Source organism: Bos grunniens, chromosome 1, assembly GCF_055505025.1.
Source record: "Bos grunniens cultivar Pamir isolate PY7600 chromosome 1, Bosgru_T2T1.0, whole genome shotgun sequence".
NCBI classification, from domain to species: Eukaryota; Metazoa; Chordata; class Mammalia; order Artiodactyla; family Bovidae; genus Bos; species Bos grunniens.
The window spans coordinates 48,618,539-48,639,680 of record NC_141165.1 but is presented as its reverse complement, the minus strand read 5'-3'; the positions used below and the strand labels follow the sequence as shown (position 1 = coordinate 48,639,680).

The following is a 21,142-nucleotide window of genomic DNA, read 5'->3' as shown; positions in this document are numbered from 1 at the left end:
AATCAATCAAGTAGTTTCAACTTATCAAGAGAAATGTAATAACTATGATTCAGAGACAGAATGATTTCCTCTCATTGTCATAGCCTATATTTATAGCTCTTGAACTTAATGATTCTAAACCAGATGGAGAGCTTAATCAGATAAAGAAGCAGGACTGGAACAAAAATGAACCACAGAATACATGACAGCAATATGATTTGATATCTAATACACTTTTTTATTTTTTTCAATGCAATAAAGGCTTTGTTTGTTTTTACCTTTTCCACAGCAGGCACAAACTGCTTTGGCACATTCGACCCAAACGTTTCATCGGAAAACTCCAACTTAGTGTAGTTCTCTGGGTCCAGAGGCTCCAGTACACCTATCACTTTTCCAAACTGGCCTGCACCACCTGATTGTTTTTTATGTGTAAAGTCAAACCTGAAAGTAATATGAGAAGAAAAAAAAAATCAACATAGTGTAATTACCAAAATGAATAAACTCCTACTGAAATGAAAAACCACCTCTCATCAATCTTACTTCTTCCTTCAAATAGGATGGCCTTGCTATAAAATTTTATTATAGAATTTATCTAAAAAGCAATTCGCTCCTTTCTGTTCTTACTTAGAGGTGGGGTACTCCATCAAGTAATCCATGGTTTTAATTCTGCTAATTTATCTGAATTTCACAAGTAGAAAGTAAAAGCATTAAAACAAAAAGCCAGTGGAAGGTTCTTATTCTAACCTACATTCCAAACAGCTTACCCATTTTCTTTTGCAAACAGGGTTCTGTTTCCCTGGGACACAGGATTCTGTCCTGAATCTCTCTGAGGACAGTTATCTGAAAATAGGAGTTATGCAAGTAATTCATTCAGATAATTATTTGATTTTACAACTTGGACACTATGGACTGCTGCTGCTGCTAAGTCGCTTCAGTCGTGTCTGACTCTGTGCGACCCCAGAGACGGCAGCCCACCAGGCTCCCCCGTCCCTGGGATTCTCCAGGCAAGAACACTGGAGTGGGTTGCCATTTCCTTCTCCAATGCGTGAAAGTGAAGTCGCTCAGTCATGTCCGACTCCTAGCGACCCCATGGACTGCAGTCCACCAGGCTCCCCCATCCATGGGATTTTCCAGGCAAGAGTACTGGAGTGGGGTGCCATTGCCTTCTCCGTGAACACTATGGACTAAAAAAATACAAAAAGGGGAGTTTCAGGAAAGATAACTAACACCTGAAAATGATTAATGGCAAAATCATCACAATTAACATAAGTCAAATCCTCCAAACAGACATATATATATAGACACAGGTCAGTGTTTACTTCAAATTATTAAAGACAACATTAATAAGATGGCATAAGCATCTTGCATGCATATTAAATATATGTAAATATAGGCTACTATATCACTCAAAAAACATTTCATGAGTTTCTACTGTCTGCAAGGCATTTTTCTTTTAAACTGCAACCTTCCTCAAGCCCATAAGATGGAAGAAGCTGGCTGCTTTCAAAGTTGTCTACAGGTAACTGCAGGTAAGTGGACATTAATGAACATCTGTTCCTGCATAGAGATCTGTGAATGGTTTGGCAGAAGTAAATAGCAATTTCAGTAAGAGATGTCAGCTTGGAATGAGTTTTCATAGAAAGCCTAAGTGTGAATGTGCCTGATGAATTGCCTTTAAATAATGTTGCAGTTGCCAAGAGTTTCAGGATGGGCTGGTGAAAACAATGCTGAAAGGTAAACAGATATCAGAACCAAAAGAAGGACAGCAGAAGAGAAATAACTGCCAAATCACCACAGAATTACTAAGGGATTTCAAAACGGGTCCACTGACATATTCTTAGGTGTCCTCACGTTCTCCAAGACAATGTAAATTTTGTTTTCAATTTAATAATAATATCCATACAACATACTCTAGATCTGCGCTGTTTATATGGTAATCACTAACCATGGATATTTAATTGAAGTTAATTAAAATTAAATAAAATTTAAAATTCAATTCCTTAGTTGCACCAGTCACATTGCAAACGATCAACAGGCCAGTGTGGAGAGTGGCTGCTGTCCGGGACAGCGCACCGCCAGAACATTTCCACTGCTGCACAAAGTTCCAATGGACAGCAGTGCCCTGGAAGACCAGCTTACAAACGAGTTATCCATGCAGTTTCAGGGATCCTGGCTGAGTTTATAACCAAGTGGATGCCAAGTAAGAGGATGCAAGTGCCAGGCTTGTGCTAAGCGCTTTTTATGGACTCTAGTACTTATTCTTCATCACAGACCCATGAAATAGGCACTATTTTCTTACCATTATTTTACAGGTGAGAAACCTGAGGGTCAGAGAAGCTAAGTAACTTGCCAAATGTGACGCAACTCTTAAGTGGCAGAGCCAGAATTTGCACCAAGACCAACAATCAAACATGCTTCTAGAAGGACAGGAAGAATGTAAACGGATTTACACATAATGCATTCAACTCAAAAGCCTTATAAGGACACTGCACGAAGAGATTTTCCTAGAGCTTAGAGAAGCGGAAGAACTAAGACATCCCTTGGTAGGCAGTGAACACACATGCTGAAGGTAAAAGAATCCATGCTCTTGTGGTCAGACCACTGGCTTTCTGTGAAAGAGTTTCATTTTGGCAAAACATCATCTCTCACATAAAAGTTAATGTTAATTAGAATTGTGTTGGTTTTACTGTTTATCTTATTTTGTAGATTTATTTTGACATTATAGTCTTACCAAAGTTGCAAGCCATAGGTGTTTTTACTTATTTTCATATAGCTATTTAAAACAATAATTAATTTGCACGATCCCAGAGACTTATAATTGGAGAAGGAAATGGCAACCCACTCCAGTGTTCTTGCCTGGAGAATCCCAGGGACAGGGGAGCCTGGTGAGCTGCCATCTCTGGGGTCGCACAGAGTTGGACATGACTGAAGCGACTTAGCAGCAGCAGAGACTTATAATAATTTTGCTACTTTCAAGGTAACTCATAAATTATTAAACTTTGAGGATAATGATCTCTTGATTAACCATTAATGAAATTTTATGAAGAAACTAAGACCTCAAGGAATCTATAGGGATAAGATTCTCTTAATGCAGTTTAACATCTACACAGGCAACTTAAAGTTTTTACTATGTGCTTCCCTTGTGGCTCAGTCTGCAATGTGGGAGACCTAGGTTCGATCCCTGAGTAGGGAAGATCCCCTGGAGAAGGAAACAGCTACCCATTCCATATTCTTGCCTGGAGAATTCCATAGACAGAGGAGCCTGGCACTTTACAGTCCATGCAGTTCAAAGAGTCAGACATGACTGAGCAATAATATAATAATTATATTTTTAAAAGAACCTAAATTGGTATGTGTGTTTTTAGCAAATAAACGCCTGATATTGTCTGTCACCCAGTACCTCTATTACTAGCCTTGATCTACAGAGATGGTAATTACATTCTTAAAGCTTCAAACTGATGACTTTGGAGGGCTCACACATTGTATTTCTCACAACTCTAACTGGTAATAACACAGGAGATGTTAACTAGCTGCATGTGAAACTTTAAAATTTCATTTTCAGCAAAAAGATCTATGTAATCAGAATGTATTTGACCCCTCTTTCTTGGGCACTATCAAAGGAGCACATAATTCACACAGCTATTAAGCACACACACAAACAACTATCTAAGAGGTTGGCTGTTAGATAAATGAGTCACTGGCCCCTCCATCAAAACAAGAAAAACAGCTTTCAATTTTTCAGAAAAAGCCTGAAGAGAAGAAGGGAAACCCTTTCTCTAGTTACTTGACAGCTGTTGGCTAATATAACTAGAAAGGATGGGAATGCCTTACTACTTACTATTCTTAAAAAAAAAAATCTATTTACTCCAAAGACTTTATTAATAAATAAATTTAAAAGGGTATTTGAAGAGGAGAACACAATACAAATACATTTTTAACTTTTTTTTTTTAAAGTAACACAACATATATATCTATCCAAAGAACCTTCAACACCCATTTTGGGAAAAATACTTAAGAATCTTTATTTCTAAGCCAACAAGCTGCAGTGTCAGTTTGGTTACATATCTTTAGAAAACAAATCTTAGCTGCCAGTTAAATAACATTTCTTAAGAACAGTCTAGACTACAGTGCCTTTAAAGGTGACAGAAAAAGGTAATTAAGAGATCTGGAGAGTAAGAACGCACTGACTACTAAAAGTTTGTGCTTCCTTAAGGAGCTTTTAAAAAATGCTTTTGTCAGAAGTACTTAAATGCAGTGCCTTGTATAAACTCGGTTTTAAACTACGTTTTAATCCTCTTTCAAAGTGATCCAGAAAGTTGAAGCCTGGTGTGCTCAAAATCTTGTCTTTCTAAGATTAGCAAAGGAAGAGAAGGGTCCAAGTATCTTTTAAAATCCCCCTGCCCTAAATTACATAATCCTCCAAATTAATGCTATCGCTTGCAGTCTTTCAAACCCTGATTTGGGCAGAACCAGTCCAACATCACAGAAAGCTGGGGATGAGCAAGATTGTTCCTGGAAAGGAGAGGGAAAAGAAGGAATCACAATCACTCACTACCAGGAGCTCCTCTGGACTTTGCCCGGAGCCTGACACTGTGGATGGTGGATAAAGAAGTTGCTCCAGACTTTTTTCACGGAGAGGGAAACTCGAAGCCCCAGAGGCGACGCTGCAGTAAGGCAAAAGCCAGAAAGCCCCTCCCTGCACTTCTGTTAAGGTTGGTAGAAGGAAGGATGTAGTCCCGGACAACCCACCCCCAACCCCCGATTCCCTCCCTACCCCCACTTAAAGGTGGAGGGGGCTCTCAGTGCAGGAACCGGAGAGTAATTGCAGGCGGCATCAGGGCGGGGCTCCACATGGGGCCCTGGCCTGGAGCCAGCTCCCAGGCAGCTGGCTTTCAGAATAGGAAGGAGGGAAGAAGGAAGAGAGCGGGAAGGAGCTGGTGACCCCGCCCCAGCCCACGCCCAGCCCCAAGACGGCGGGAGGACTCTTCCGGCTGGGGTACCCAGCAGCAGGCAGGACGGGGACGGGGACGGGGACGCGGACGCTCGCAAGTCCAGCCAACACTCAGCAAGAATGGAAATCCCTCCGACCCACTACCCGGCCGCCAGGGCGGCCTCGGTGGTAGAGAGCTGCATCAACTACCAGCAGGGGACTCCCCACAAGCTGTTTCTGGTGCAGACAGTCGAACAAGCCAGCCTGGAGGTGAGTCAGGCAGAGGGCGGTGCGGGCACCGGCGAGCGTTCCCTCCATTCCCTCCGCTCCCTGCTCGTCTGCTCCCAACTCCCCGACACCATACCTGTTTCGGGTCTCACTGCTGCCGTCTCTCTAAAGAAGCTGGTATTTCTGGCATTTCTCTAGTCTCTGGGGCTGTTTATTGTTTTCACAGGGAAACACACACTGATACAGTTTTTATGGGCACTATTATAAGGAAATGGATAAATGTTCTAAGTTTGCGGCGGCTTCTCCCCTTTTCCCAAGTGAAACCTATAGGAACAGTTTTCAAGTTTCTTAAAACTGGTACCACGTTTCTCATCTACTGCTCCAATCTGGACCAACAAAAGCTCTGGTCTTGCCTAAGATTCATTGCCTAAATTTTAAGACCAATTGTTCATTTAACCAAAACGAAGTCAGAATGAAGGAACTGTGGGCTGAAGCTTCACTTCCACCACCCAAACACTACTGCTGTTGACTGCTGTGGGTGATGGGCTCTCTCGGTTAAATTAAGTGCTATGCTTAAGACCTTAGCAACCACTAAGCTTGTTTCCATTTTACTGAAATCTAATGGATCTGACAGAAGTTTAACTTCCAACAGTCTGTAAGAGCTGACAGGGAGTACATATTTCACAACCACACCAGGTAACATAATTAGGTATAAACTTTCAAATTGTATCTTGATTCAAAAGTGAAGTACCTAAATGTTTGTCTTAGTTATAAAATTTATTAAAGTCTCATTCTGCAGGTCCACTAATACACAAGTAAAAGCAGTATAACATCTCTAATCACTTTGCAGTAATCTGACTCAAAGTGGAATTCTGTTTGGAGGCTTTATGAAAAATCTTTTCAGTGGGTATCCTATTTGTCATCTTTAGAATTAAAAATGTTAAAATTTCTTATGTGGAACTCAGGGTCACAGATCCAGATGTCAGCGTTCTCTGATGATTGAAAGTGAATTATAACCGATTATATACGCTTTTATCCCACTCTTGTTCTCATCCAAAATAACCCTGCTTAGAAGACCTGCTAAATTAGACATCACACACACGGTGACATGCCTTGCTCAAGGTCTAAGGCTTTAGTCATTTACCTCCAACAGTCAGCTTCCCCTGGCCCCATCAAAAGAGAATGGATTCCTCTAACAATATAAAGACTTTATTTGTTGTTATAAAAACACATTTTCTTAATTTTAGGATATTCCAGGAAGAGGACATAAGTACCGCCTTAAATTTTCTGTGGAAGAAATTATCCAAAAAGTAAGTGAAATATCCTTTATTATGAAATAAAATTTGATTCCTTACATTCCAGGTCACCTCTGCTGATCAAATCATAGGATTGATTTGGTTTTTTGGGGTTTTTTTTTTGTTCTTTTTTTTTTTGAGAAAAAGTTGTGAAATTCCTGCCTCAAAAAAAAAAAAAAAAAAAAATCACCATACAAGGGTTAGTTTTTACTTTTTGTGTATTCTGAGATACACTTAGTTTTCTATTGAGCTATTTAGAAGAGGCTCTAGATACTTCAATATGAATAACTTTCCTTTGAAAATGTTATATATGCATAGGTCAGTGTGAATTTATGCGAATAATATGAAGAAGTGAAATAATTAACTCTCTAATCATCATTAGGTGTTTTTTATTTCTGTCTCATTCTGTTTCTTTTATTTAAAGAAAGCAAGTGCTTTTAGTTATTTATCAGCAACAGAAAGGCCAACTGATACCACTGTGTTCAGATTAGAATCCTTCAGTAATGGGGCAGGGACAATTTTAAAAATTATACACCTATCTAATTATTAACAAGACAAACTTAAAAGGAAGGAACTGCCACTTGTACAATAACCATCTTGAAATTTTAAAAAGCTTGCCCATTTGTTAAGCATAACTAAGAGATACAGGCTAACAGAGAGAGATCCACTAAAAGGCATCTGAGCTGCTAGATGAATATTCATCTTTATAAAGCAGAACCAATGCTACAATCTTCTCATTTTACATCTGGATACAGATTGAAGAATCTGAGTTTGAGAAAATTTCTGTTATTTCAGGAGGAGAGAAGAATAGAATGACTTAATAAAGTCAGACTAAAATCTGCCTTAGAGATGGACTTCCCATTACTACTAAAATACAAAGTTTTCAACGAATTTACAAGATTATGAGACTTTATAAGTTATAAACTAAGTTACCTATTTTAGCTACCTCTAAGAAAATTGACTTCCCTCGTGGCTCAGATGGTAAAGCGTCTGCCTATAATGCAGGAGACCTGGGTTCGATCCCTCGGTTGGGAAGATCCCCTGGAGAAGGAAATGGCAACCCACTCCAGTACTCTTGCTTGGAAAATCCCATAGAATGAAAAGCCTGGTAGGCTACAGTCCACAGGGTTGCAAAGAGTTGGACACGACGGAGTGAGTTCACTTCAAGAAAATTACTGGGCAACCATGAATTAGATACCTCTGAAATAGGCACATTCAAGTCCAGTCTGAAGTAATACCATAGGGGGACAATGCTTTAAAGGTTCTATCTCAAAGAATAATAATTAGTAATGGATGTCCATCTACATGTAAAGACCTTTTGCAAAATGTTTCAAACAGGAAGTTACAGTGAACTGCACAGCTGAAGTACTGTACCCTCCAACGGGACAAGATACTGCACCAGAAGTCAACTTCACATTTGAAGGAGAAATTGGGAAAAACCCAGATGAAGAAGATAACACATTTTATCAAAGACTCAAGTCCATGAAGGAACCACTAGACGCACAAAATATTCCAGGTATATAAATATATAGCAGAGGAAAATATTTTTTCAATTTTAAAAACAGTATCAATTTACCTGTGCTCAAAATTGTTAAGATGTTTACATTATGCTGGAAATAAACTGACTTTCACAAAAATATTCATTACTAATCTAACAACAATAAAGGCCTTAGGACTTTATAGACATAGCTTAATTACTTTCTGCACACATTTGAAGAAATGTAAGAAATTACTTAGAATTTATATTTTAAAATTTATATTATAAAAATTTATATTTATATTTCACTATATTTCACTAAAATAATTCCATTTATCCTATAAATATTTCCTTCACCAGACAGTTTTGGGAATGTACCTCCAGAAATGAAGCCAGTTCGACATTTAGCCTGGGTTGCCAGTGGTTATATAATATGGCAAAATTCTACTGAAAATACATGGTATAAAATGGCAAAAATTCAAACTGTCAAGCAAGTGGTAAGTAATTTCTATAAAATACACTCTAAATAGGTTCAATATTTACAAAAGGTGTCATAATTCATGATGGGGTAACTAGTGCCCCTTCAGTCATTCTGTATTTTCAGTAGTGAACTCAGTATTTGAAGGAGAGGTCAGTTACCAAGGCTGGAGAAGGTGAAGCTGCAGTTTCCAGTGAAGTCTTCAGTTATAATTTGGCAATGGTTTTTGTGTGCAGCTTAATACAGATCATTTCCTTTGGCAACCTAAGTTTTGTGTTCTGCTTACTATAATCATATGATACTGAAACTACCTCTGCTTTTTTCCTCTCCTCAAATGTTAGTGCCAGAGCTAGATAGAGGGTTGACACGTTCCCCACCTGGATCCGCCAAAATAAAATATTAGCATCTCAGTCTCTGTGAAGCTTGCTGCAAACAACTGTCTTTGATAACCCATCCAGTCATAACTGCCCGCCTCCTATCTTGTTTGTTGCTAGCATGTACTTTAAGTCTGACAGAACTACTCCAAACTGCCTCTTTCTAGACCTTAAAGAGATTAAAACAAATTGAGTTTAGCTTTATTAAGAGGTTTAAAAGAAAAAAATATATATATATATCAACTAGTAGTATTTAATGGAATGCAAGAAAAAGATTCCGTAAGAGAAAAGCACTTTCCATTGGATTATCTCAGTTTGTTGATAACAAAATGCAAGAAAGCTGGAGCACCTTTACTCCACAAACTTTTGCAACTACCTATCAGATACCTTTGGGCTAGATCACACATAAGTAACCTTCCTGATCTTTCAGTTCAGTTCAGTTGCTCAGTCGTGTCCGACTCTTTGCGACCCCATGAATTGCAGCATGCCAGGCCTCCCTGTCCATCACCAACTCCCGGAGTTCACTCAGACTCAGGTCCATCAAGTCAGTGATGCCATCCAGCCATCTCATCCTCTGTCGTCCCCTTCTCCTCCTGCCCCCAATCCCTCCCAGCATCAGGGTCTTTTCCAATGAGTCAACTCTTCCCATGAGGTGGCCAAAGTACTGGAGTTTCAGCTTTAGCATCATTCCCTCCAAAGAATACCCAGGGCTGATCTCCCTTAGAATGGACTGGTTGGATCTCCTTGCAGTCCAAGGGACTCTCAAGTCTTCTCCAACACTACAGTTCAAAAGCATCAATTCTTCAGTGTTCAGCCTTCTTCACAGTCCAACTCTCACATCCATACATGACCACTGGAAAAACCATAGCCTTGACTAGACAGACCTTTGTTGACAAAGTAATGTCTCTGCTTTTCAACATGCTATCTAGGTTGGTCATAACTTTCCTTCCAAGGAGTTAAGTGTCATTTAATGTCATGGCTGAAATCACCATCTGCAGTGATTTTGGACCCCCCAAAAATAAAGTCTGACACTGTTTTCACTGTTTCCCCATCTATTTCCTATGAAGTGATGGGACCAGATGCCATGATCTTCGTTTTCTGAATGCTTAGCTTTAAGCCAACTTTTTCACTCTCCTCTTTCACTTTCATCAAGAGGCTTTTTAGTTCCTCTTCACTTTCTGCCATAAGGGCAGTGTCATCTGCATATCTGAGGTTATTGATATTTCTCCCAGCAATCTTGAGTCCAGCTTGTGCTTCTTCCAGTCCAGCGTTTCTCATGATGTACTCTGCATAGAAGTTAAATAAGCAGGGTGACAATATACAGCCCTGACGTACTCCTTTTCCTATCTGGAACCAGTCTGTTGTTCCATGTCCAGTTCTAACTGTTGCTTCCTGACCTGCATATAGGTTTCTCGAGAGGCAGGTCAGATGGTCTTATATTCCCATGTCTTTCAGAATTTTCCACAGTTTATTGTGATCCACACAGTCAAAGGCTTTGGCATAGTCAATAAAGCAGAAATCGATGTTTTTCTGGAACTTTCTTGCTTTTTTGATGATCCAGCGGATATTGGCAATTTAATGTCTGGTTCCTTTGCGTTTTCTAAAACCAGCTTGAACATCAGGAAGTTCACGGTTCATGTATTGCTGAAGCCTGGCTTGGAGAATTTTGAGCATTACTTTACTAGCGTTTGAGATGATTGCAATTGTGTGGTAATTTGAGCATTCTTTGGCATTGCCTTTCTTTGGGATTGGAATGAAAACTGACCTTTTCCAGTCCTGTGGTCACTGCTGAGTTTTCCAAATTTGCTGGCATATTGAGTGCAGCACTTTCACAGCATCATCTTTCAGGATTTGAAAGAGCTCAACCGGAATTCCATCACCTCCACTAGCTTTGTTCGTAGTGATGCTTTCTAAGGTCCACTTGACTTCACATTCCAGGATGTCTGGCTCTAGGTGAGTGATCACACCATCGTGATTATCTTGGTAGTGAAGATCTTCTTTGTATAGTTCTTCTGTGTTTCTTGCCATCTCTTCTTAATATCTTCTGCTTTTGTTAGGTCCATACCATCTCTGTCCTTTATCGAGCCTATCTTACCTTATCCTTAAAGGACCTTCTTTATTGATATAGTCAATAGGGATTGTTTCAAGAGACTATAAAGAGAGAATAGTTTTATTCGATCCTGGGGCCATCTTTATAATTACTGTTAACAAAAGGAGCCACAGGATTTTTCAGTGCCTCATTATAAGCATTTAAGAGCCTTAAGTACAGCAAATTTCTGATGATCAAGGTTTGAAACTATGTAGATACAATATTTCTGTGTAGTTGATGGTGTACTTTAGATGCCCAAAGCAGTAGACAGCATAGATCAAAGCTTTAGTTACAAAATCAAGTATTACATTTTATTATTTTCAGTTTTTTAAAAAAGAATTTCTATTATAAAATGGTTTTCTTTAGTGTAAACACTCATTTCAGCTGTTTATCCCTTAAACGATGCTTTTTTGAACAATGGAAATATTAAGGAATTTAAATGACAAATTATCGACTGTAATGTTCTAAAATGTTCAAATTATAGACTATAATGTTATGAGTTCCACAACTCAGAAACTCAAAACAGAAAGGGTAAATGATTTAGAGTAAAAAATGGAAAAAAAAAAAAAAAAAACAATTTTAAAACATAGTTTGAAAGAAATCTTATTTCTAAGAGAATAGTTTTTCTGCCAGGCCAAATAAATTATGACATTCAGTTTGTAATTTTTTTGGCTGTGCTGTGTGGCACATAGAATTTTAGTTTCCCGACCAGGGATTGAACCCATGCCCCCTGCAGTGAATGCGTGGAGTCCTAAATACTGGACTACCAAGGAATTCCACAACATTCAATTTTTAATTTTACTTAAGTATTATCATCTACTAATGAAAACTGATTTTTAAAATTAAAATATACTTTTTGCCAATGATACTAAGTTTAAAATGCCAGGTTTTTATTTTTTATTATAGCAAAGAAATGATGACTTCATCGAGTTAGACTACACTATTCTCCTTCATGACATTGCATCTCAGGTATAGTATCATTTACCATTATTTAATGTCACTTTGGAAATTGAGACTCACTTTGTAGCCTCAGTGTATGCCTTGTTGATTTTGACTCTAAATCAGAATTCATGTAAATTCAAATAGGCACCAGGTTGAAGTATATTACCACTTGTAGCAATTTAACTTGTCTTATGAGGACTGTTTTGTCTCCAACAATATAAATCCAACTGTTTTCCTAAATGTTTTTATTAATTTTATCACAGCATTAGTTTCTTTTACTTGCAGGAGATTATTCCTTGGCAAATGCAAGTTCTCTGGCATCCACAATATGGTACTAAAGTAAAACATAATAGCCGTCTGCCAAAGGAAGCACAATTGGAATAAACGAAGACTGTAACATTGGATTAAGTGTAAACATGCTTGTTAACGATGACCTGTATACCAGTCTTCACTGATATCTAGCTTAAGGGGTTAGACAAGTCCCAAAAGTGTCATTATCTATACATGGCCTGATTACAGTACAGAACTATATAGCTTCCATAATAAAGAGCATCACAGTGTACAAGTGTCTTATCAACAGCAGTGGTGCCGTGTATACCCCTAATAAAACCTTTTAATTCCAGCCTCATTGCTTGTTTCATCGTGTTGGATACTTACGGAACAGGGGCCGTAATAGTCTCTCTGAACGCAACTTTTGGCTTTCCTGTGATACAAGGACAGCCATATTCTCTTTCCATTCGCTAAAAAGAACAAGAGAGATCTTTTTTGATATATTTAAATTAAAAAATAATAGAAGAAAAATCCTAAGAGTCTTAATTACCTCAGGATTCATTTAAAAGTGAAAGTGTTAGTCACTCAGTCATGTCCGACTCTTCGTGACCCCACAGACTGTAGCCCATCAGGCTCCTCTGTCCATGGGATTCTCCAGGCAAGAATACTGGAGTGGGTTGCCATTCCCTTCTTCAGGGAATTTTCCCAACCCAGGGATCAAACCCGGGGGTTTCCTGCATTGCAGGCAGATTCTTTACCATCTGAGGCACCAGGGAAGGTTATGATGAGCAAATAATAAATCTAAAATAACTTAAGTACCTTATGAGGATAAATACATTACGAACTTTTACAGATTTTATATAAACAAATTCTAATTTAGACTGATTAACTTACACTTACCTCCGGTTAATCTACTAAAACTTTACCTTTGCTCCATTTTATTACATATTTATTGGGATGGTATATGGATCTATTGTCAGAATTTTCTACTATCTCAACTTCAGAGATACAATTACAACCAGAATTTTTATCGTAAGTCAGATATATTAAAAAAAAAGTCATATATTTTGATCTCATTCATATACACATAAGACCTTTCCTAGGAAAGAAGGGTCTCCCATCTACCCATTTGTTTATCTATTTTATATTGATCTTCAAGTACTGACTTGAGAAGAAAACAGATAAGAAACGGTCTGGAGAGTGAGTACTGGTGGGCTGACTTTCTCAGCCGGTTTCTCCCTGAGGTTGTCCCCCTAAGGCTGAGACCTTAGGGATATACTTGACCCAAAGAACCATGACCTAGGTATGGATGGATGGTCTGACTGCAATGGTTTACAAATAAAAATATTTAGAGATCAAAAGTAATTAATTAGTAACAGACAGTAGAAGATGCAGTATACCACATCTGGATAAAACCAGAGTGAAGACTGAAGAACCACTATTAGTTTACGACCATTAGACTGAGAATTCTTGACTTTTACACTCTTAAAACACAGACATAAATGACGTGACTTGAACTTGTTATTCACTACCTGAGCATAGATTTCCAGGTGTAATTCTCCCATTCCAGATACAATTGTCTCTTTGCTGTCAGTGTCAAAGTGGACTTTAAATGTGGGATCTTCTCTTGTAAACCTGCCAATACCTTTGGAAAATTTTTCCAGATCATTCTTAAAAAAACAAAAAACAAAAAACATTATACATTGTACTAAGCATGATAAGCAATGAAACTGTTAAAATAATCTGACTGAATGAAATAAAAAACATGGGCAGTTAAATAAAAATGATCTACCATTTAAGTTCTTCACGCTATTTTAATATATGAGCTTGGATACCACACAAGAGAGCAAGGAACAGCTAACTTACACAATTTTCTTTTCACACCAAGATTCAAGAGCCTAAGACTTAACTCCGCCCTTTCCTATTGACGAAATCTCTCCATTTGTGGAAAACTCCCCACAAAACAGAAAGTAGAATCTGTGTTGCAGTTTAGAAATCCTAAACCAAAGGATTGGTTGAGGCTGTCATCAACTGTAACTGTGTTACAGTTTAGAAATCCTAAATCAAAGAAATCGGCATGGTCACCAAGACTCTAGGTTCGAGAGGACAGTTAAGACCAGCAAATGCACACTGAGACATCTCCACTTCCAAATAATCTACCTGGATGTAGTCTGATGTACCTCTATCCTCCTTAGATGTTAATTCCTTATGTGGTAAGCAGAATGGTGTTCTTCTTTAAAGACATGCCCCATTCCCCCCAAATCTGTTACCTTACCTGATAAAAGGGACTCTGTGGATATGATTAAGGTTACAGACTCTTCAGATGGGGAGATTATCATGAATAATCTGGACAGGTCCAGTGTAATTGCATGAGACTTTAAAAATGGAAGAGGAATGAAGAAGAGCAGTTGAGAGACAAGTGGGAAATAACAGGAGATATCTGAAGCATGACGGGCTCATTTCACTCCTGCTGGCACTGAAGACAGGAGAAAGGGGGCTACGAGCAGCCTCTAGAAGCTAGGGATGGCCCTCAGATGACAGCACGGAAATCTCAAGTCCCACAACGAGGAGCTGAATTCTGCCAACAATCTAAGCAAGCAAGGAACCAAACTGTCCCCCAGAGCCTCCAAGAAAGGAACACAATCTTACCAATACCTGATTTTATCCCATTAAGAACTGTGAACTGTGACCTATACAACTGTAAAGTAATGCATTTGTACTGTTTTTAAGCCACTAAGTTTTTGCTAATTTCTCATGGCAGCAATAGAACATTAACAAGCCCTGAATCACCAGTGTTAACAGCCACATATGTAGCTAAAGAGGTGTTACTGTGCTTTGTTTATGTTATCTGGAATTCTAAGCACAAGGCTGCAAGGTAGAATTATCCCCATTTTACAGGTGACGAAGCTAGGTACAGACAAGTCAAGTGACTTGCTCAAGGCCACACAGCTAACTAGGAGTGAATCTTAAGTTAGTCTACCTCCAAAGTCTTCCCTTTTCCCTGCATTGGCCAGGGTCTCAACTTACAAGCTGCCCTACTACTGAGATTCAGGGTTTTATGCAGGGTTTCATTATTTGGTTTGTATTAACTCCAGCAAGCAGACAACCCTGAGACACCAAAAAGCTTTTTGAATATTGATCCATTTGATTTCCATCCATTATTGTGAACTATCAACAGTAAAATGTCTACATAAACTCTGAATTTAGGAATAAAGAATATTTTAACTTCTAGTCCTTTGTCTTCCAAAGGGAAAAGCAACCAATTTGGCAAAGAACTTTGAACAAACTGGTGTATCACTGTGGTAAGATATAAGGTTTGACTTGCTTCAAATTTCTGAGATGGAGTGACTGAATGTTTCTTGCCACCTCGACATTCTCTTCTCTGTAATTTGAGAAGGAAAATCTCAAGTTCCTCAAAACAGGTGAAGCAGTAGCCATTAATATATATATATAAGACAATCAATCAGAACATGTTCTATAATGATAGTACCTGGATGACAAGAGATCATAAAATGTTTACTCAATGCATAAATGAATTAATTTCAATATAGCACATTAACATGACAGTTATGAATATAACCAACTTAAGAACTAAACAATTATGGTTCAAGATCAGGACTAATTTCAGTGACAAGTTATGCAAATACAGAACCTATTCAAGCAGTTTTGGCTAAAAAGCTAAATGACATGAAATACAATCATAAGACTGTTATATCTGAAAGTGAGTCAGAACAGTCTTATTTGCAGGCCTTCCATGTTATAATCACGTTTACCACGTAACTACCATAGATGTGGTGATGTACTATAACCCATGAGGAAAGTACTTGATGCAATATTCTAATGTTCTTTACAGTGAGGTTTTTCTGCAATTTAAAACAAATGCCCCGGTTTCCTCTTTTCTCTCTCTTATGATCTGCATCTAGGAAGTTACTTACCATTCTGGAGCCAACGATATACCTTTACTATGGTAAGAGTTATAAAGCACAGTCTCATGAATATGTTAAAACCATCAACTTCTTCAAATATTCTGAGGAGTACTTACTAGTAATAGACTGGTAAATTTTAAAAGATGATTTGAATACTAGAAAAGGAAACAGAGTCCATAAGAGTGCTTATGGTCAACCCAAGACACCATATGCATTGTGGAGACAGGTGAAAATGAGCTCAAGGTCTTACTGTGATTTACTAAGTGCTAAATCAAACTCCCACCTTGTTAGACGGCTTCATTGCTATTGAAATGACAGGATCAGGAACATGAATTGACTCCTAAAATATTTTTAAAAGAACAGACAAGAATTCAAACACAGTACTGTATATGTCAGAGATGGATTAATTTTAATGTTCTTTACAGCAGAAAAAACACTATAGTCAACATCTTTAAGGCATACAAAATATATCTTGCTCTACTTTTCATTAAATTATGAATATATTAATATATAAATAAAAGTTATACTGAAATCAGTGATAAGAGAAGCAGAGAAAGGGACTAGATTCTTCATACATACCATATCTCCTTTAACCAGTCACAACTCTGAGAGGCAGATGGATTTTATTATCCCCATTTTACAAATAAAATAATTAAAGGGTTGGCAAGAAAAATGAATAACTTGGTCAAGGGCCAGCAGTAGCACAGGGCAGAAGTAAGGCTCTGACCAAGGTCTATTTGCTTCAAAGCTCGAGCGCTTCCCACGACCTCCAGTCCCTTCATACTGCTAATGACAAGTTTCGAGAAAGTCTCATCACTAATACTTACTAAAAAGTCTACTTATTGAAACTGATTTTTGTAGTGTCCTAACTCCACATGTAAAACCACAGACATCAGAGAATACTTTAGACAAAAAAGCTAAATTATAAAATTAAGAATTCATCATATGATATAGGAGCTACTACAGAGACATCTGTTAGGGCTGGACAAGTTCTTATATATAAACAACCTACTGTAAGCTCCTATCCCCTTTGTACTCATATTCTTCCTTTACTGAATTCAGGAGAGGAAGCACCCTCATAAACACATGGTCATACTGTAGAACAGCCGCCCTCCTGTGGGGGCAAAAAGGGGGCGGGAGTGAAGGGGACTGAGAGGCAGGAAGTCTTCTAGTTGCATCCTGCCTGCAGAGCACAGTTCTGATCTGTTATGCAATTCCCCAGAGTCCAGCCTAAATGTTACAGTCTGCTCTTATGGTTCTCTAGGAGACTGAGGGAGGCATCCTCTCTCCAGCTGCCGGGTTACTAAGGAAGGAGCACTTGGCTGGGACCAGCCTGATGATGGTGACAGCAATCAGGGGTGCACCCACAATGGGAAGGCAGATCTCAGGGAGGAGTCACAGCCACACAGGCCAGGTTACCTAGTGGAGATTTTCCCTCCATGCTAAACCTTGGAGGATGGTGGAATGATTTTACTAAGAAAAATCAGGTAAGTTAGCTAAGTTGACATTAAATGAGCCACAACCAATCTACACTTGATACCTGTGGCACTCAATGAACACTTCTGTGCTTGTTTTTCTGAAGTACTGAAACATACATTCTTGAAATGCAAGTGATAAACAGCTTTGAAGTTAAATGACTTACCATAGAAAGGCCGCTATTATCTTTGTTTGTGAATGTGTCTCCACTGGCACAGTCAATGCCAAACAATGCACAGATGTCTCCAGCAAACGCTTCCTCAACATCCTAAAGAAAGAAATAATGCAAAATGATACTTGCAAGTAATTCAAAACTGTACATAATCACTAAAAAGAAACTGCATAATAATCACACTGTGCACAAACAAACATGCCCGAATATCACCATGAATTCCACAAAGAATTAGACAGAATCAAAGCAATACCAACAATCAACCCTGGCAAGATACACCTTCAACAGGGCTCTTATTTAAACCACATCTCAACTGGCAAGATTCTACTGTAAATGGAAACTCAGAACACGGCATCTGTACTTGGAGATCTGCAGTACCTACAGAACACAGAGCCTCATGGTTCTAAAGTTATTCCTATAGAATTAAAAAGTATGTAGTACTGTATGTGCTGCCATTGTCTAACAAGCAAATGTGTATGACAAAGGCATACACGGAAAACTTGCAAAGGAAGTTTTGAAAACAAAGGCAGGAGATGTAAGCAGTTAAGAAAACACAGGAAATCTAAGAATAAAGCACTGGGGCCTCTAAACTTCCTAGTCTTTGTCCTGTAACAGTTCATTCATAACAGCTGTGGCTGTGAATGAGCAAGTGCGCGTGTCTTGCTTTAATGGTTACACAGCTATAGGGAGCCTTCTGGCCCATGAAACAGCTGTGACAATCACTAATCCCTCTAGCCTGCCCCCTGCTGCCTATTTCAAAAAACAACGATGTCTAATTTTGAAAGACTGTCTATTCATTTTCCAGGAGATACAACAGTTATGGACGCCAAAAATGTCCACCATAAGATTTTGCTTAGACTAATAAATTTCTCTAGGAATAACAGAGCTAAACTGGGAAAGGGTGCAAGGAGAGGACAATCTCCTGTACTTGGTATTCCTGCCAACGCTTAACCCTGTGGACCACAGAAGATAGGGCAGGTTCAGAGCCAATTCAAGAAGTCAGATCATAAGCCAAAGTTTATCTCCCAGACTAGGCCTTCAGAGGTTTTAAATCTTTAGATGAGTTCTAGCACCAATAAAGCCCTTCTAGGGGTTGATTCTATTTCCATATTTCAGGAAGTAAATCCACTGAGCAATATGGGAAGTTACGTGTAAATTTATTATTCTCATTTACTTTTGAGAACCGCAGTTCTACTAAACTAAAAACCTATTATACTCTTTCCAAGGCTAGCTCTTGAGGAAAGTGCTGTCCCTTCTCCCTAACCCTGGCCACTGAGGAAAGACAGCCAAGTCACAAATGGTGGTAGTTTTATACCACCATTATTAGAACAGATTAAGTGTTCTTAATATGTGCTAATTTAGCCTACACCAAAGTGCTACATGAGACATGTAGCCCACCTAACTAAAAAGGAAGAAGCTAGGAAAACACATTCAACTAAAAGTGATTTTCTTGTGGAGCTCAGGATACCAAAAAAGTAGACCCATTTCAACTGCATGAGACAGACTTCTGATTGTAGAGTGAAGCGCGGGTACTCACCTCCATCATGTCGGCATGCATGCGAACCAGTCGCTGCACCCGCACTTTCTTTCTCGTCCTCGTATTATAGATGTTATCACCTTTCTTCAACTCTCCTTGATAATTGCGAACGTACGTTAACTGGCCAAATCGACCTGCCTAGAAGTCAACATTAGGTAAGGACAGAAAGAGTAAAAAAGAGACAGGAATCAAAAATAAGAGGAAAATTTCACAATCACCTTCAAATACTTGCTCTCAGTTTTAATAGTACAACTTATATATATATGTTTCAGCTTATTGTCATAAACTACTTTGATGCTAGTTTTGAATAAAGTTAAATGGTTCTTGTTCTTTCTGATATCAAAATCCAAGACACTACTTGTTTGCTCTGAAAAAAGTTATTAGAAAAAGTTTTAAAATTATATAATAAGCCAGTTATTTCATAAGTTCAGTTTAATACAGTAAGATATAAAAATAAGGTAAAATTATATTAGAAAGACAACAAAAATATTAGAAAGGAAAGACTATACATGTTATAAAAACTGATAATCACCTGGAAAGCTATACAAATATGAATTCTGTAAAGTAACTGAATATAAAATGAATAATCAGGATTATTTCCTCCTGAATATTTAAAAGTTGCCAGTTCTTCCCATATTAATATTTAGGTTTAACACAATAGCAATAAAATTCCAAAGAGGACTTTTTAAATATATTATTAGTGATTTTTAATATTTAGAAGAAAAGCTAAAAAAAGAAAATAACTCTGATATAAGAACACGTTAAATACTTCAAAATATTAAAAGTAATAGCCCTTATAGAATAAATATCTAAAATGTTTAATTCATTAGTCAATAGATAAAAAAGCAGACATGACAATCAATGAAAAAATTTAACACTGTTCAAAAACTGGTAACTGTACAATTGGTCTTTTATTTGGAGGCAGAGGAAATTCACTTAGATCTGAACACCACATTCAGCAAAACAAAATCCAATAGGATTAACAATGAAAAAAACAAAAAAAACCCACAAGAAAGCAGAAGAGACAAAAGTAAGTATTTATAGAATATAATCAAAGAGGAAGATTGAAAAAATGACAAAAGACAAAGATTGCTATATTTGACTATGTAAATTTTAAACTGTTTTTTTTATTTTATTTTATTAGAGAAAGGTTCATACAAGTAAGTAAAACACTTTGACTCTAATTTTAAAAAGGGAAGGACAAAAAAATAAAGAGGGAATTACAAAAGAGGACACAGAATTGCATAATGATTCTATGGAAAAATGTTTTCTATTATTAAGAATTAAGGCAAGATATGGGGAAAAAGATTGGGGCGAGGGATGGTTAAGGAGTTTGGGATGGATATATACACACTGCTACATTTAAAACGGATAACCAATAAAGACCTACTGTTTAGCACAGGGAACTCTGCTCTATGTTATGTGGCAGCCTGTATGCGAGGGGAGTTTGGGGAAGAATGGATACATGAATATGTATGGCTGAGTCTCTTCCCTGTTCACCTGAAACTAAAAATATGAAAGCAATCTGGCAATATATACCATTAAACATTTAAAATATCTTGTATCTTTTACTCAAGAAACACATTCTGGGTATCCTAAGAAAAATATTCCTAGGACTTCCCTGGTGGCACAGCGGATGGGAACTGGCCTGCCAATGCAGGGGTCATGGGATTCATCCCTAGTCCAGGAAGATTCCACACGCCGTGGAGCAACTAAGCCCGTGCGCTGCACCTACTGACGGTGTGCCTAGAGCCCGGGCTCTGCAACAAGAGAAGCCACGGCGATGAGGAGCCCAGGTACTGCGACAGAGTAGCCCTGCTCACCGTAACTAGAGAAAGCTCGCACACAGCCAACAAAGTCCCAGTGCAGCCAAAACTACTAATAAACAAACACTGTCACTGCAATGTTATTTCTACTTTTTAACTTAAAATTACTTTTTCTGGATTTAGAATAAAAATCGTACTGTAAA

General features: G+C 38.1%; 2 protein-coding genes and 1 long non-coding RNA gene across 5 annotated transcripts in view; 2 read left to right on the top strand and 1 right to left on the bottom strand.

Annotated features, from left to right (window-relative positions):
• GFM1 (G elongation factor mitochondrial 1) overlaps window positions 1-21,142 on the bottom strand; it is a 49,722-nt gene that overhangs the window by 8,903 nt on the left and 19,677 nt on the right. For both annotated transcript variants that reach the window (XM_086392098.1, XM_086392105.1), the window contains exons 9-14: window positions 19,174-19,311; window positions 17,631-17,732; window positions 16,272-16,328; window positions 13,595-13,732; window positions 12,450-12,532; window positions 258-420 (exon numbers count right to left, since the gene is read on the bottom strand). In XM_086392098.1, coding sequence (XP_086248224.1) covers window positions 258-420; window positions 12,450-12,532; window positions 13,595-13,732; window positions 16,272-16,328; window positions 17,631-17,732; window positions 19,174-19,311 — 681 coding nt within the window. The remainder of the gene's footprint in view (window positions 1-257; window positions 421-12,449; window positions 12,533-13,594; window positions 13,733-16,271; window positions 16,329-17,630; window positions 17,733-19,173; window positions 19,312-21,142) is intronic.
• Window positions 627-2,651, top strand: LOC147379409 (uncharacterized). Its single transcript, XR_015160854.1, has 2 exons — window positions 627-2,179; window positions 2,292-2,651. It is a non-coding gene; the product is annotated as an uncharacterized LOC147379409 (long non-coding RNA).
• On the top strand, window positions 4,964-12,414 carry LXN (latexin). 2 transcript variants are annotated; one of them, XM_086392172.1, is made up of 6 exons: window positions 4,964-5,179; window positions 6,385-6,447; window positions 7,771-7,948; window positions 8,270-8,406; window positions 11,757-11,819; window positions 12,078-12,414. In XM_086392172.1, the coding sequence occupies exons 1-6, from the start codon at window positions 5,051-5,053 to the stop codon at window positions 12,174-12,176; spliced, it is 669 nt and encodes a 222-aa protein (XP_086248298.1). In that variant the 5' UTR covers window positions 4,964-5,050; the 3' UTR covers window positions 12,177-12,414. The 2 variants fall into 2 exon arrangements, with proteins under 2 accessions (XP_086248298.1, XP_086248306.1); XM_086392180.1 differs by having other exon boundaries at window positions 11,737-11,819.

What these genes read in the sequence shown, in the direction of transcription:
- LXN (XM_086392172.1), top strand. Translation starts at nt 5,051, where the DNA reads ATGGAAATCCCTCCGACCCACTACCCGGCCGCCAGGGCGGCCTCGGTG. An exon ending in TGGAAGAAATTATCCAAAAA is followed by an intron (nt 6,448 to 7,770) that starts GTAAGTGAAATA and finishes TGTTTCAAACAG; the next exon opens with GAAGTTACAGTGAACTGCAC. An exon ending in TTCATGACATTGCATCTCAG is followed by an intron (nt 11,820 to 12,077) that starts GTATAGTATCAT and finishes TTTTACTTGCAG; the next exon opens with GAGATTATTCCTTGGCAAAT.